Source organism: Neofelis nebulosa, chromosome 8, assembly GCF_028018385.1.
Source record: "Neofelis nebulosa isolate mNeoNeb1 chromosome 8, mNeoNeb1.pri, whole genome shotgun sequence".
Taxonomy (NCBI): domain Eukaryota; kingdom Metazoa; phylum Chordata; class Mammalia; order Carnivora; family Felidae; genus Neofelis; species Neofelis nebulosa.
In genome coordinates, this window is record NC_080789.1 from 18,371,942 (window position 1) to 18,384,540 (window position 12,599).

Consider the following 12,599-nt stretch of genomic DNA (forward strand, 5'->3'; position numbering starts at 1 on the left):
TCTGTTTTGGTTTGGAAAACATAATGGGTATGTTTAGAGGGTCATCCACGTGTTATCTGGCTGGCCTGACTGGGAAATGTGATCACAGTCATTTTGATGAGTGGATGGACACAGTTTTCCTGATGAGGGGCAGGGGCTGCCCTAGGCCGGTTTTCCCCTCAAGTGAGTCCTATGAAAATAAAAGGGGGATTTTTGTGTTTTTTTTTGTTTTTTTTTTTTTGTTTTTCAGTCTATGAAATTTATTGTCAAATTGGTTTCCATACAACACCCAGTGCTCATCCCAAAAGGTGCCCTCCTCAATACCCATCACCCACCCTCCTCTCCCTCCCACCCCCCATCAACCCTCAGTTCTGTTTTTAAGAGTCTCTTATGCTTTGGCTCTCTCTCCCACTCTAACCTTTTTTTTCCCTTCCCCTCCCCCATGGGTTTCTGTTAAGTTTCTCAGGATCCACATAAGAGTGAAAACATATGGTATCTGTCTTTCTCTGTGTGGCTTATTTCACTTAGCATCACACTCTCCAGTTCCATCCACGTTGCTACAAAAGGCCATATTTCATTTTTTCTCATTGCCACGTGATATTCCATTGTGTATATAAACCACAATTTCTTTATCCATTCATCAGTTGATGGCCATTTAGGCTCTTTCCATAATTTGGCTATTGTTGAGAGTGCTGCTATAAACATTGGGGTACAAGTGCCCCTGTGCCTCAGCACTCCTGTATCCCTTGGCAGTACTATTGCTGGGTCATAGGGTAGGTCTATTTTTAATTTTTTGAGGAACCTCCACACTGTTTTCCAGAGCGGCTGCACCAATTTGCATTCCCACCAACAGTGCAAGAGGGTTCCCGTTTCTCCACATCCTCTCCAGCATCTATAGTCTCCTGATTTCTTCATTTTGGCCACTCTGACTGGCGTGAGGTGATATCTGAGTGTGGTTTTGATTCGTATTTCCCTGATGAGGAGCGACGTTGAGCATCTTTCATGTGCCTGTTGGCCATCCGGATGTCTTCTTTAGAGAAGTGTCTATTCATGTTTTCTGCCCATTTCTTCACTGGGTTATTTGTTTTTCGGGTGTGGAGTTTGGTGAGCTCTTTATAGATTTTGGATACGAGCCCTTTGTCCGATATGTCATTTGCAAATATCTTTTCCCATTCCGTTGGTTGCCTTTTAGTTTTGTTGGTTGTTTCCTTTGCTGTGCAGAAGCTTTTTATCTTCATAAGGTCCCAGTAGTTCATTTTTGCTTTTAATTCCCTTGCCTTTGGGGATGTGTCAAGTAAGAAATTGCTACGGCTGAGGTCAGAGAGGTCTTTTCCTGCTTTCTCCTCTAGGGTTTTGATGGTTTCCGGTCTCACATTCAGGTCCTTTATCCATTTTGAGTTTATTTTTGTGAATGGTGTGAGAAAGTGGTCTAGTTTCAACCTTCTGCATGTTGCTGTCCAGTTCTCCCAGCACCATTTGTTAAAGAGACTGTCTTTTTTCCATTGGATGTTCTTTCCTGCTTTGTCAAAGATGAGTTGGCCATACGTTTGTGGGTCTAGTTCTGGGGTTTCTATTCTATTCCATTGGTCTATGTGTCTGTTTTTGTGCCAATACCATGCTTTCTTGATGATTACAGCTTTGTAGTAGAGGCTAAAGTCTGGGATTGTGATGCTTCCTGCTTTGGTCTTCTTCAAAATTACTTTGGCTATTCGGGGCCTTTTGTGGTTCCATATGAATTTTAGGATTGTTTGTTAGATCTAGTTTTGAGAAGAATGCTGGTGCAATTTTGATTGGGATTGCATTGAATGTGTAGCTAGCTTTGGGTAGTATTGACATTTTGACAATATTTATTCTTCTAATCCATGAGCACGAAATGTTTTTTCATTTCTTTATATCATCTTCAATTTCCTTCATAAGCTTTCTATAATTTTCAGCATACAGATTTTGTACATCTTTGGTTAGATTTATCCTTAGGTATTTTATGCTTCTTAGTGCAATTGTGAATGGGATCAGTTTATTTGTCTTTCTGTTGCTTCATTATTAGTATATAAGAATGCAACTGATTTCTGGACATTGATTTTGTATCCTGCAACTTTGCTAAATTCATGTATCAGTTCTAGCAGACTTTTGGTGGAGTCTATTGGATTTTCCATGTATAATATCATGTCATCTGCAAAAAGCAAAAGCTTGACTTCATCTTTGCCAATTTTGATGCCTTTGATTTCCTTTTGTTGTCTGATTGCTGATGCTAGAACTTCCAACACTATGTTAAACAACAGCGGTAAGAGTGGACATCCCTGTCGTGTTCCTGATCTCAGGGAGAAAGCTCTCAGTTTTTCCCCATTGAGGATGATGTTAGCTGTGGGCTTTTTATAAATGGCTTTTATGATCTTTAAGTATGTTCCTTCTATTCCGAGTTTTTCGAGGGTTTTTATTAAGAAAGGTTGCTGAATTTTGTCAAAGGCCTTTTCTGCATCAATTGACAGGATCATATGGTTCTTATCTCTTCTTTTATTAATGTGATGTATCACGTTGATTGATTTGTGAATGTTGAACCAGCCCTGCATCCCAGGAATGAATCCCACTTGATCATGGTGAATAATTCTTTTTATAAGCTGTTGCATTTGATTTGCTAGTATCTTGTTGAGAATATTTGCATCCATATTCATCAAGGATATTGACCTATAGTTCTGTTTTTTTGTTGGGTCTCTGTCTGGTTTGGGAATCAAAGTAATGCTGGCTTCATAGAATGAGTCTGGAAGTTTTCCTTCCCTTTCTATTTTTTAGAATAGCTTGAGAAGGATAGGTGTTATCTCTGCTTGAAATGTCTGGTAGAACTCGAAAGGGGGATTTTGATTTCAGTAACTTAAAAAGAGACTCTTCTGAATTGTTCTGTCTGGCTTTGCTCTTTTCTTGCTTCTTCAGAGAAATGACCAAAAATTTCTTCAACACCCAGTTCGGAAGCTTGTTCCGCACAGACCAGAATCCCACCTACTTCCTGAGGCGCCTGTCCCGCTTTGCTGACATCTACATGGCGTCTCTGAGCTGCCTCCTGAACTACGACGTCAGCCACACGTTCTACCCCCGGCGGACTCCGCTGCAGCACGAGCTGCCCGCCTGGTCGGACCGGGCCCCGGCCCTCAGACCCCCGCTCCTGCAGGAGGCCCAGGCCGAGTAAGCGGGCCCGCCCGCGGAAGAGGCCGGAAGCCGACCCCGGCCAGCTGGACGTGTGCGGTCGACTCGTGTGCAAATGAGTGTCGCTTTCGCCCAAGACACAGATACACCTTTTGATATTTATTTGGTACCTTTGGGAGACCCCTCCCCGAGTTTTCGGGACAGACGCCGGCAGCCCGGCCTCTGCGTTTCCCGTACCGGTTGGGCTTCAGGGCAGGCCGGGTGCTGAAACTATGATTGGCCGTCGTGTTTACCAAGGTCCCGGCCCGGGCGTCCTTTTTCCGGGCCGGGTGAGACCTCTCGATGCCGGTCTCCGTTGCAGCGGCGGAAGTGCCGAAACCCTTCTTGCCTCTTCGTGGGCGAGGGGCCGAACGTTCACAGGCAGCGCTCCGGGAGCCGCCTGGGACCGCAAGCCGCTCGCCGCAGGCTCCACAGTAGCCTCGCACGGCGGCACGGGGCGTAGACGGTCCCCAAGCCGCGGCCGACTCCCCGGACCCGCGGCGCTGGGGCTTCGGTCTCCTGGCGCCTCGCTCGAAGGGAGACTCGGCCTCCCTGGGCCGTCTTCTGTGAAAGAACAGGAGGAGGCGCGGGTCCCCGACCCTCCCTCGCTTGGCCTCCGTGTCCGCTCGCTGTGCCCGCCCCCTGCCGGGGAAGCCGCGCGGTGCCACGTGTCGTGGGCGGTTCACTGCTTCCCCAGGGCAGGGGAAGAGGGGGAGCGGAGCTTCCGGTTTACTCCCCGGCCTGCAGAACAGGCGTGCGTCCGGCCGCCAGCGCCCGCGGGATTTGTGATGGGCCTCGCGGGAGTTCGTCACCCCTGAAAACGCCACCCCAGCGTTGGTTTGCTGCGCCCTTCGGCAAGCAGAAAGTGACACAGGCGAAGAAATGTCCTTGTGATGAAATGCCCCGCCGGGACCCCTGCTGGGTTGTGAGAATCTTGTCAAAACACACGCGTTAACCAGCAGGTGGGGAGGAGGCGGCCGTGTCACCGCGTAGCCCTCGCGGTTCCTCCCTGCCGTGTTTGTATGGCTATTTTGGGAGCGTGGGTGGCCTTCTTTAGGCGGCTGTGCTGAGGGTGGGAGAGGGTAAGGGCCTGGCAGCCCGGAGGCGGCCGAGGCGCAGCCCGGCTGGCCGAGTGTCCAACGCGCGCGACTCTCGTGCTTTACCCTGCAGCATGGCAGGTCCACGGAAGGGGGGCTTGCGGAGAGCGCTCGCCGTGTCCACGGTTTCAGTGTGGCAAATGTATCAGAACCAGGGGTTGATGAAATGCTAGCTTCATCAGAAATTAAATGCGTTCCCTGACATCCTTTGCGATGCCCTTTGCAATGCCCTTTAGACCCAGTCGACCCGATTTGGCCCCCTTTGTTACTTGTAAATTTTTGTTATAAACACAGTATCCCATTCTTTTGCTGGGATAGGCATTTTGTCTGCTGTGTGTTAGCTCCTATGTGTTTTGAGCATCAGAGGGTATTGGAGATGGGCATTTAATGGGCACAGGTGGATGCCCAGAACTGCTTGGTGTTAAGGTCTTCAGTGGACGAGCTGGTGCTGTTGGCCTTAGACTTTCTGCTTGGAGAAGCTGATCGAGGAAGCAAAAAAGTCTTTTCTTAGTTTTGATCTAATCAGGTAGTCAGGGGATGTTAGGTGCCCATTGCATTGTGTTTGTTTCCTCGAGAATGAAGTAGAGATATTTTTAAAACTGTCTTTTACGGATAGCTAGGTTAGGTGATGCACGCCTTAGGGGAGAACATTTTCTCGGGGTGAATAGTGAATTTTCAATATATTACCAATTAAGATTTCAGTCTCTGGGCCATCGGACATGGCGGGATTGAGATCTGGCGTGTGTAGCAGAAGCCTGGCGTCTGTCTCAGCAGGTCCCACGGAGCACACACGTGGTGGACGGTGCCCATACCAGGGCCAGCAGCCTGGGTCAGGACAGCCATTTCCACGGCAAGGACAGACACGGGCATTCTCGCGTGTGCTCAGTCAGGGTGGATCGTAACCTGTCCCTCTCGGGACTCTGCTGGGACTTGGCCCGCTGCGCTGGGCGTCACGTTTTCCCCAGTTCTCTGTTGTGCACACTGATGAAAGCATATCGGTACAAGCGAAGCGAGTCTCCTTTCTACCATTAAAAAAAAAATCAGTTTGGAAAGTGAACACAATTAAATTGGTCTGCACATTGAAAAATAGCTTTGGTTAGGCTGGTGGTTCGGGGGTGGCACGTGCCTGCTGCAGAGCCCCGGTCGGCTCGTGGTACCCACAGCAGACCGCCCTGGCGGGGGCCTGCACGGCTGGCATTGCAGCCGTTTATGGATGAAACTCGGCTTTTCAGGTATCTTAGGAGTTTGGCTCAGGGCTCCCCCTTTCCTCCTCATATAGCCTCTTTTTTCTTCTTCTTCTCTCTTCAGCTCCACTTCCTGCCATCACCATTAATGCGACGTAACATAAACCACCTGTTACTGATTCAGTCCCATCTTAGACCAAATTACTAGTTGTGTGAATGTATTGGCCCTCTTAATTATCGCAGAAGAGAAATGAGAAGTAATCTTCCCTCCTAGCTAATTGAGCTTTGGGTGAACTAAACGGCTTTTCCTCTCTCTTCCTCCCAAAGGCCTTTTAAGCAGTAGAGTGTGCTAAATATTGGACTTGATTCCCTCTGCTGAAGGCTCATTTGCTGCCAACGACCCACTCGGGGGCTCTTTTCCAGAATGCTCTAAGACTAAACTTGGCCGGAGGCAGGGTTCCTTGATTGCTCTATTCAACTACTGGGGAGTCTGTGTTTTGCCCTCTTAATACTAATTTCTTTCGTACCAATTTTTTTTCTCTGTCTCTTTTTTTTTTCTTTTTTTCTTTTTTTTTGCATTAGCATTTGGGAGCCTGGCTCCAAGTTTAGCTAACCTTTAACACCCTGGCGGATTAAAGAAAGGGAGTGAAGTTTCTCTGATGCAGGATTCAGCGAGCCTTGCCCGTAAAGAGCCAGATAGGAAGCACTGGCGGGTTTGCCGGCGATTTTCTGTGGCCACTGCTCTAGGGACAGGCACGCCGTGTGCCATCACCACCTGATGTACAAAAACTGCTGCAGGCTAGACTTGGCTCCCCAGCCGGAGTTTGCCTCCTCCCCCCCTCCCCCCCTCCCCCCCCCCCCGCCTCCCCGTGCGAGTGGCTTGTGGCGGTGGCTCCAGCAAGCTCACCTCGCTAAGAGCACGCAGGGGAACGAGGTCAGAGCTGCTTGCGGCCGCTGGAGAGACGCTCTGGAGGCGAGCGCGCCGTGGTCCCCTAAGCGGCTCCCCGGGCACGTGCACGCCCGTGGCCAGCGTTTGCGGCACGCAGCGTGACCGTTGCGGGGTGGAACTGGACGGGCCCGGCGCTCGCCGACTGTCCTTCGTTGTGCTGACCTGTGGTGGTGCTCGCGGACCCGATGGGCGTGGGTGCCCAGAACACCCTTCCCAACCGCAGGACTCCCCCCTCCGGCCACCGGGTGAGCCGCTTACCATCCTCAGCTGGTGGCCCACGTCGAGAGCTGCCCTCCAGAAAAAAGCCCTGCCTCGGACCAAGTCCTGCCCCCTTCCTGGAGCAGCCGGCTCCTGCCCTGCCAGCTCCAGTTCCTTCCCTTCTCGTTCCTTCTCCTCCGTTTCCGGGTGTCGATCCCAAGAACACTCCCCCCACACTCTTCCTGCACGTGAACTCCATCTGGGCGTCTGCTTCCCCGGGGACCCACCCCGCTACAGCACTTCTGTACTTTGTACTGCACGCTTAGACCCGGGCTGGGGAAACCGTGTTCTAGGTATTTAGCAGAATGGCAGGTTGTGCCTGTAGGGTATCGGGCACAACAGATGCGAGCTAGGTAGACTTACTATTTATTCTGAATGTGAATTTGCTATTTATTCTAAATGTTGATTTTCTGTTACAGGATATTGAACTTAGTGCCAAATAAAAATTTGAATTATGTCGTCCAGTTCACTAAATTGTATGTTTTTGTGTGCTTTAGTGGCAAAGTCGTATCAAATTTAACGTGCCCTAAAAAGAACACCCTGTTGAGGAGAGGAAGACGTGTGGGTCATTTCTTGCTCCTTTTGTCCCAGCACCCCAGCAAAGCACACTCGCTCGTTTTCAGAGCTTGAAGAATGCAGTTAAGGCACAGACAGAAAACTGGCATGAGCTTCAGACTTAGGCAGGCAGCAGAGAAACCCCCCCCCCCCCCCCCCCGGAGTCTCTGTTCCCTCTTGAGAGCAAGGAGAAGACAATCATCCACGTGGTTGTCTGCAAATTACCAGGAAGGCTCAAACTTGGAAGGAATGTTTTGCGGACAGAAATTACCGAATAATACAAAATTAGGAGTGACTGCTATGAAGTCACATCGCTACTGGGTTTTGGATAAATTTATAAATATTTTGAAGAGCTTATTTTTAAAAATTGTTTCTCTGTGTGTGTGTGTCCATGTGCGCACGTATTTAACCACCTTATTTTCCTTCCTTGACCTCTAGATGCGCCGGGAACTGCGCCTCAGTCACTCCTCCCATGGGTAGCCTGCCGGTCTTCCTTTTTTAAAAAAAATTATTTTAATGTTTATTTTTGAGATACAGAGTGGGAGTCGGGGAGGGGCAGAGAGAGAGAGGGAGGCACAGAATCCAAAGCAGGCTCCAGGCTCCGAGCTGTCAGCACAGAGCCCGACGCGGGGCTCGAACTCACGGACCATGAGATCATGGCCTGAGCCGAAGTCGACTGCTTAATCGACTGAGCCACACAGGTGCCTGTGCTGGTTTTCCTTTTAATCGCTTGCCTTTTTGCACCTGTGATAGTGGTACTGGCAGACTCGCCGGACAATCTGTGCTTCATTCGTTTTGGGGAGCGATCTAGAAACGTGGCATTGCTTTCATCATGGCGTGTTGTCCTAGAAGAGACGGTGAGCTGCGCCTTTCCTGGAGTTGTGAAAAAATTTAAGACACGGGGCCAGCAGAATTTCTCACCTAACTCTGCAACACCTCTGATGACGCGGAACATTTGGGCCCTGAGGGCATCCGGAGAGCCTGAGGTCTGCTCAACCCAGGCTTTCACTTCTCTGTCCACAGCAGTGATTCCCAAACCTGGCCAGTCCTGCCCCCTAGCAAACATCTGGAAGTGTGTCGTGGGTTGTTTGGGGGGAGGGGGGTGCTTCCTTGTCACAGTGATGGGAGGGCCACTCAGGTCTTTAAGGGCAGGGACCTGGCGTAGCAGACATCCTGCATTGCTTGGGAGAGCTGTGCACAGTGAACAACCGTCCCAAGTCTATGCATCACCACTGGGAAGTTCCAGAACATTTCCATCACCCCAAAACTACTAATCCCATTCCTTCCTTCCCCCTGTCCCTGGCAATCACTAATCTATGAGTTTGCTTATTCTGGAAATTTCATATAGTGGAATCATACGGCGTGTGGTCTTTTGTGTCTTTTTGATTATAGCCCTCCTGTGGGTGTGAAGCGGTATCTCGTTGTGGCTATCACGTCTTCTTCAGCAAACAAGACAGAATTAAGAAAGAAGAACTTATAAGGCAGGTCTTGGCTAAATCGAAAGGCCCCGGTTAGGCCTAAAAGGTGGATTTTACCTTCGAAGTTTGACCCTTCCCGTGGCAAACTTTTTGTTTCCCAAAACACTGGTTTTGTTCCGTTGACTTCGTTTCTGTTCCATAAACATTTATTGAGCACATGGCACGTACCAGACACTGGGCTAGGTGCCGACAACAAAGATGGAAGAGGCGGGTCCCTGCCTTTGGGAGCTTACACTCTAACAGGGAAAGGAGACAAAGGTCATAGTTAGTGTCAGGGAGGAGGCAGTGAAGTGCCATAGAGAGGTACAAAGGAAGGACAGAGGAGCGGCAAGTCCCCCGGGTTGGTGGGTGGACTTAACGTGGCCCCTCACCCACAGAAACAAAGCGATCCTTCAGATTAACAAAGAGATGAGGTATTGCTTGAGTGCTTCATACTTTAAAACGTCAAGGGACCTTCCTTTCCGAAAGGCGACGTCCTGAGGATTCGCAGCTGACAGCCTCGAGGCGGCTCTGGCTGACGGGCAGCTGGCCGCGGGGATGGCGGGCCGCTGCTGGTCTGGGCCCTCACAGCGCCCCCAGGGGGTCACTGCCGTCCGGCTGCTGGTCTTCAGTGTCCTGGAAAAGAGAGGGGCCTGAAACACGCTGGGCGCAGGACCTTCCGCTTGTCAAGTCTTTCCAGGTTGAGCCTTCCCTCCGGCCACCGGTCTGAAGCCTTGAAGGGGTTCAGGACATACTACCCCAAGATATGGCACCTTGGCATTTTTAATATCTTAAGCTGAAGGAATTTTTGAAAAAAACAGGAGCAGCAGGATGGTCACTCCGACCTTCCCCTCCTTGTCCCTCCCTCTTCCTCCTGTTCCAGGACAAAGGAAGACACTTATCACCAGAGACGAGGAATTTGGGGCCAGGAAATCTGCACAAACAACCTGGTTAAACTAACCCTTTATTTTCTAGTTTGCTTCACCATTTACTACCCCAAGCCCAAACCCCTGTCTCATCCATTCTTGTTTCTTTGTGTAAAAGATAGAAAAGTTTCCTGCCCTCGGCTGTCCGGAAGGCCCCCGCGTACATGTGAACTTTTAATAAAGTGTATATGCTTTTCTCCTGTGAATCTGTCCAGATTACTTTTCCCACCCAGCCAGGGACCCTAAGAGGTGGAGGAAAACTTCTGCCTTCCCTACAGCCTAAACAGTCCCTCTCCAAGTGCTCTGCCCACACGTCTGTGGTAGGAGGGTCTGTTCACGTGGCCGTCTATCTTGTGTCGGGAGGCGGGATGGTTGTTCTGGGGGCAGTCGCTGCTGCTTGAAGCTTGTGTGCCCTAGACAGGCCATTTCAGTTCTGCTGTTTCCCCTCATCTGTAAAGGGCCATAATAATATTTACCTCACAGGGAGGTATGAAGATTAACTTAGGTACTACCTTAAGGAAGGTATCGGCACCCTACAAAAGGTGGCTATTAATAGGATTACAAAACACTGCTTTCAGGGGCGCCTGTGTGGCTCAGTTGGTTAAACGTCTGACTTCGGCTCAAGTTATGATCTCACAGTTTGTGACTTCAAGCCCTGCACTGGGCTCTGCACTCATGGTGTGGAGTCTGCTTGGGATTCTCTCTCTCTCTCTGTCTCTGTCTCTGTCTCTGTCTCTCTCCCTCTCCAACTTGCACTTTCTCTTCTCTCAAAATAAAGAAAGAAACCTAAAAAAAAGTTAAAACCTTTCAGATGAAAAATTCTTGAGCATTTGATAGAGTCCACTCAGAAGCCCTATTCCAGAGGCAGCACCCAAGCCTTGTGCCGTCTGCGGCTCTGATTGGCACCGAAGTTTCGTTAATTAGCATAAGAGACGTGTTCCAGATGACTGGATTGGCTACAGATATTGTATAGGCACCCCACCTTCAATAGAAAAGGTAGGAGAATGTAGAAGGTCACTTGTGGGAACGGCACCCTCAGCTTAGGACTTCTATTCCTGGAACTTTTTTTTTGCCACCCGGTCTGATGAGAAAGGTTCATCTGACTCCTGCATTTGGGATACCCTGTCTCCTGCCACGGGAGAATCCTTCATGCCCGGGGCTGGCAGGACCCTCAGAAGGGGAGAAGCAGCTGAGAAGACGTGAAGAGCTTTGAATAAGATGGATAACAGGGGCGCCTGGGTGGCGCAGTCGGTTAAGCGTCCGACTTCAGCCAGGTCACGATCTCGCGGTCCGTGAGTTCGAGCCCCGCGTCGGGCTCTGGGCTGATGGCTCGGAGCCTGGAGCCTGTTTCCGATTCTGTGTCTCCCTCTCTCTCTGCCCCTCCCCCGTTCATGCTCTGTCTCTCTCTGTCCCAAAAATAAATAAAAAACGTTGAAAAAAAAAAAAAAAAAAAAAAAAGATGGATAACATTCCCCCCACCTCCCCGGCAGCTGTTTCAATGAGGCCGATTTCCACATAACGACGCTTTTACAGAAATAAACTACTAGTTGAGATAGGCATAGCTGAACTTACCCTTTCAATTTGGATGGGGAAACTTTTACACGGGTTTGATTAGAAACAAAATAGGATAAGATCTGGTTATTTTTCAATCTATCGCAATAAGAACACAAGATCTTTACGTTTGGTTCACTGCAGAAAAACAAAAACGTCGATTGCACTATACGAGTTTAAAAATGGGGCGATACAGTATTTCTGTAATGTTTCAGCACCACCTTACAAGAATTCAACAACCATAACGTCTTGAGAGGAAGGGCGGCATATGTTCACGCGCAAAACAATCGCAGCAGCTCTCTGGCTGTGCTTCCTTTTTCATGAGGGTTCTAGACCAACAGCCCAGATTCAAGTTATTTCCTTCGGCCTGAGTGATGCCGTCAGCTCTGTCTGCTGAGGTACATACTAGCTGCCAATTCTTATCTTTATATAAAAAGAAGCGTTAAATGTTATTACTAGCTTCTCCCTCCAGACCCGGTAATAGATGACAGGTAGGATGTACCTTCCACATTCAGTGTGAATCAGGTACCTTGCCATGGGCTCCCTCTGGGTTGAAGTCAGTGGGGCCCCAGCTAAGCTCAGAGACCACTAACTAGAAAGAAACAAATGGTTAGTTCTTGGAATACCAGAGCAGAACACGCCCCTCTAGATGTAAAAGAGCTCATCAAAGTGAGATAGGGCAACTGAAGGACTCCATAAAAATCTGCTTTTGCTCCTTTCCCGCGTCTCTTCTTGCTAGGACCTGCACCCCCACCCCGCTCCACACGTGCCTCGGAAGGCACATCCCTTATGACCTCCCTGTCAGGCGCAGGAGTTCATGATTTCTCTAGAACAGATAACATCTAAGGTGAGAATGACTGGAGTAAGCCATCATATGCTTATTCCAGACCACCTGATCTAGACACCTCTACGCCAAGGCCCTCTGGCTCCAAGGACTAACACCTGGACCCTCGTCTCTGTTCTGGCTGTTTCCCGGAAGCCTGAGAGGACGTGTACGCCAGACCGCCATCCTCCGTAAAAAACCCCAGACCCAGAACAAAGACTAGACTGACGCTCCTTTCCTGTCATGGCCTCCCGGGCACTCCGTCTGCATCTGCTCTCTCTGTACGTTCAGTAAACTCTGCCCTCACTTCCTGCTGGCTCGCATTTGATTTCCAGGACCAAGGAGCCTATGGGCTGGTCCCGTGGGACCCGGCCCGCTGGCATCCAGAGGAACAAAGCTCCGAAGGCAAGAAGCAGCCCTGACGATGGGCAGAAACCTTTTGCTGACAATGTAAATAGGTTTATTTAAAAACATTTTTTTTAATGTTTATTTATTTTTGAGACGCAGAGAGAGACATGGCATGAGTGGGGGAGGGGCAGAGAGAGAGGGAGACACAGAATCTGAAGCAGGCTCCGGGCCCTGAGCTGTCAGCACAGAGCCCGACGCGGGGCTTGAACTCCCAGACTGTGAGATCATGATCTGAGCC

General features: G+C 49.7%; 2 protein-coding genes across 5 annotated transcripts in view; one reads left to right on the forward strand and one right to left on the reverse strand.

The window, feature by feature from the left end:
• The window catches only part of NT5DC3 (5'-nucleotidase domain containing 3), an 89,233-nt gene that overhangs the window by 58,441 nt on the left and 18,193 nt on the right, over positions 1-12,599 (forward strand). Inside the window, exon 14 of one of the 2 annotated variants that reach the window (XM_058741584.1) lies at positions 2,905-7,105. The exons of the other annotated variant lie outside the window; for it this stretch is intronic. Within the exon in view, the coding sequence (XP_058597567.1) occupies positions 2,905-3,157 (253 nt within the window). The 3' untranslated portion in view covers positions 3,158-7,105. Of the gene's footprint in view, positions 1-2,904; positions 7,106-12,599 lie in introns of those variants that run through there. 2 annotated transcript variants of the gene reach the window in all.
• The window catches only part of STAB2 (stabilin 2), a 167,169-nt gene continuing 163,368 nt past the window's right edge, over positions 8,799-12,599 (reverse strand). For all 3 annotated transcript variants that reach the window (XM_058741583.1, XM_058741582.1, XM_058741581.1), the window contains one exon: positions 8,799-9,289. In XM_058741583.1, the coding sequence (XP_058597566.1) occupies positions 9,239-9,289 (51 nt within the window). In that variant the 3' untranslated portion in view covers positions 8,799-9,238. The remainder of the gene's footprint in view (positions 9,290-12,599) is intronic.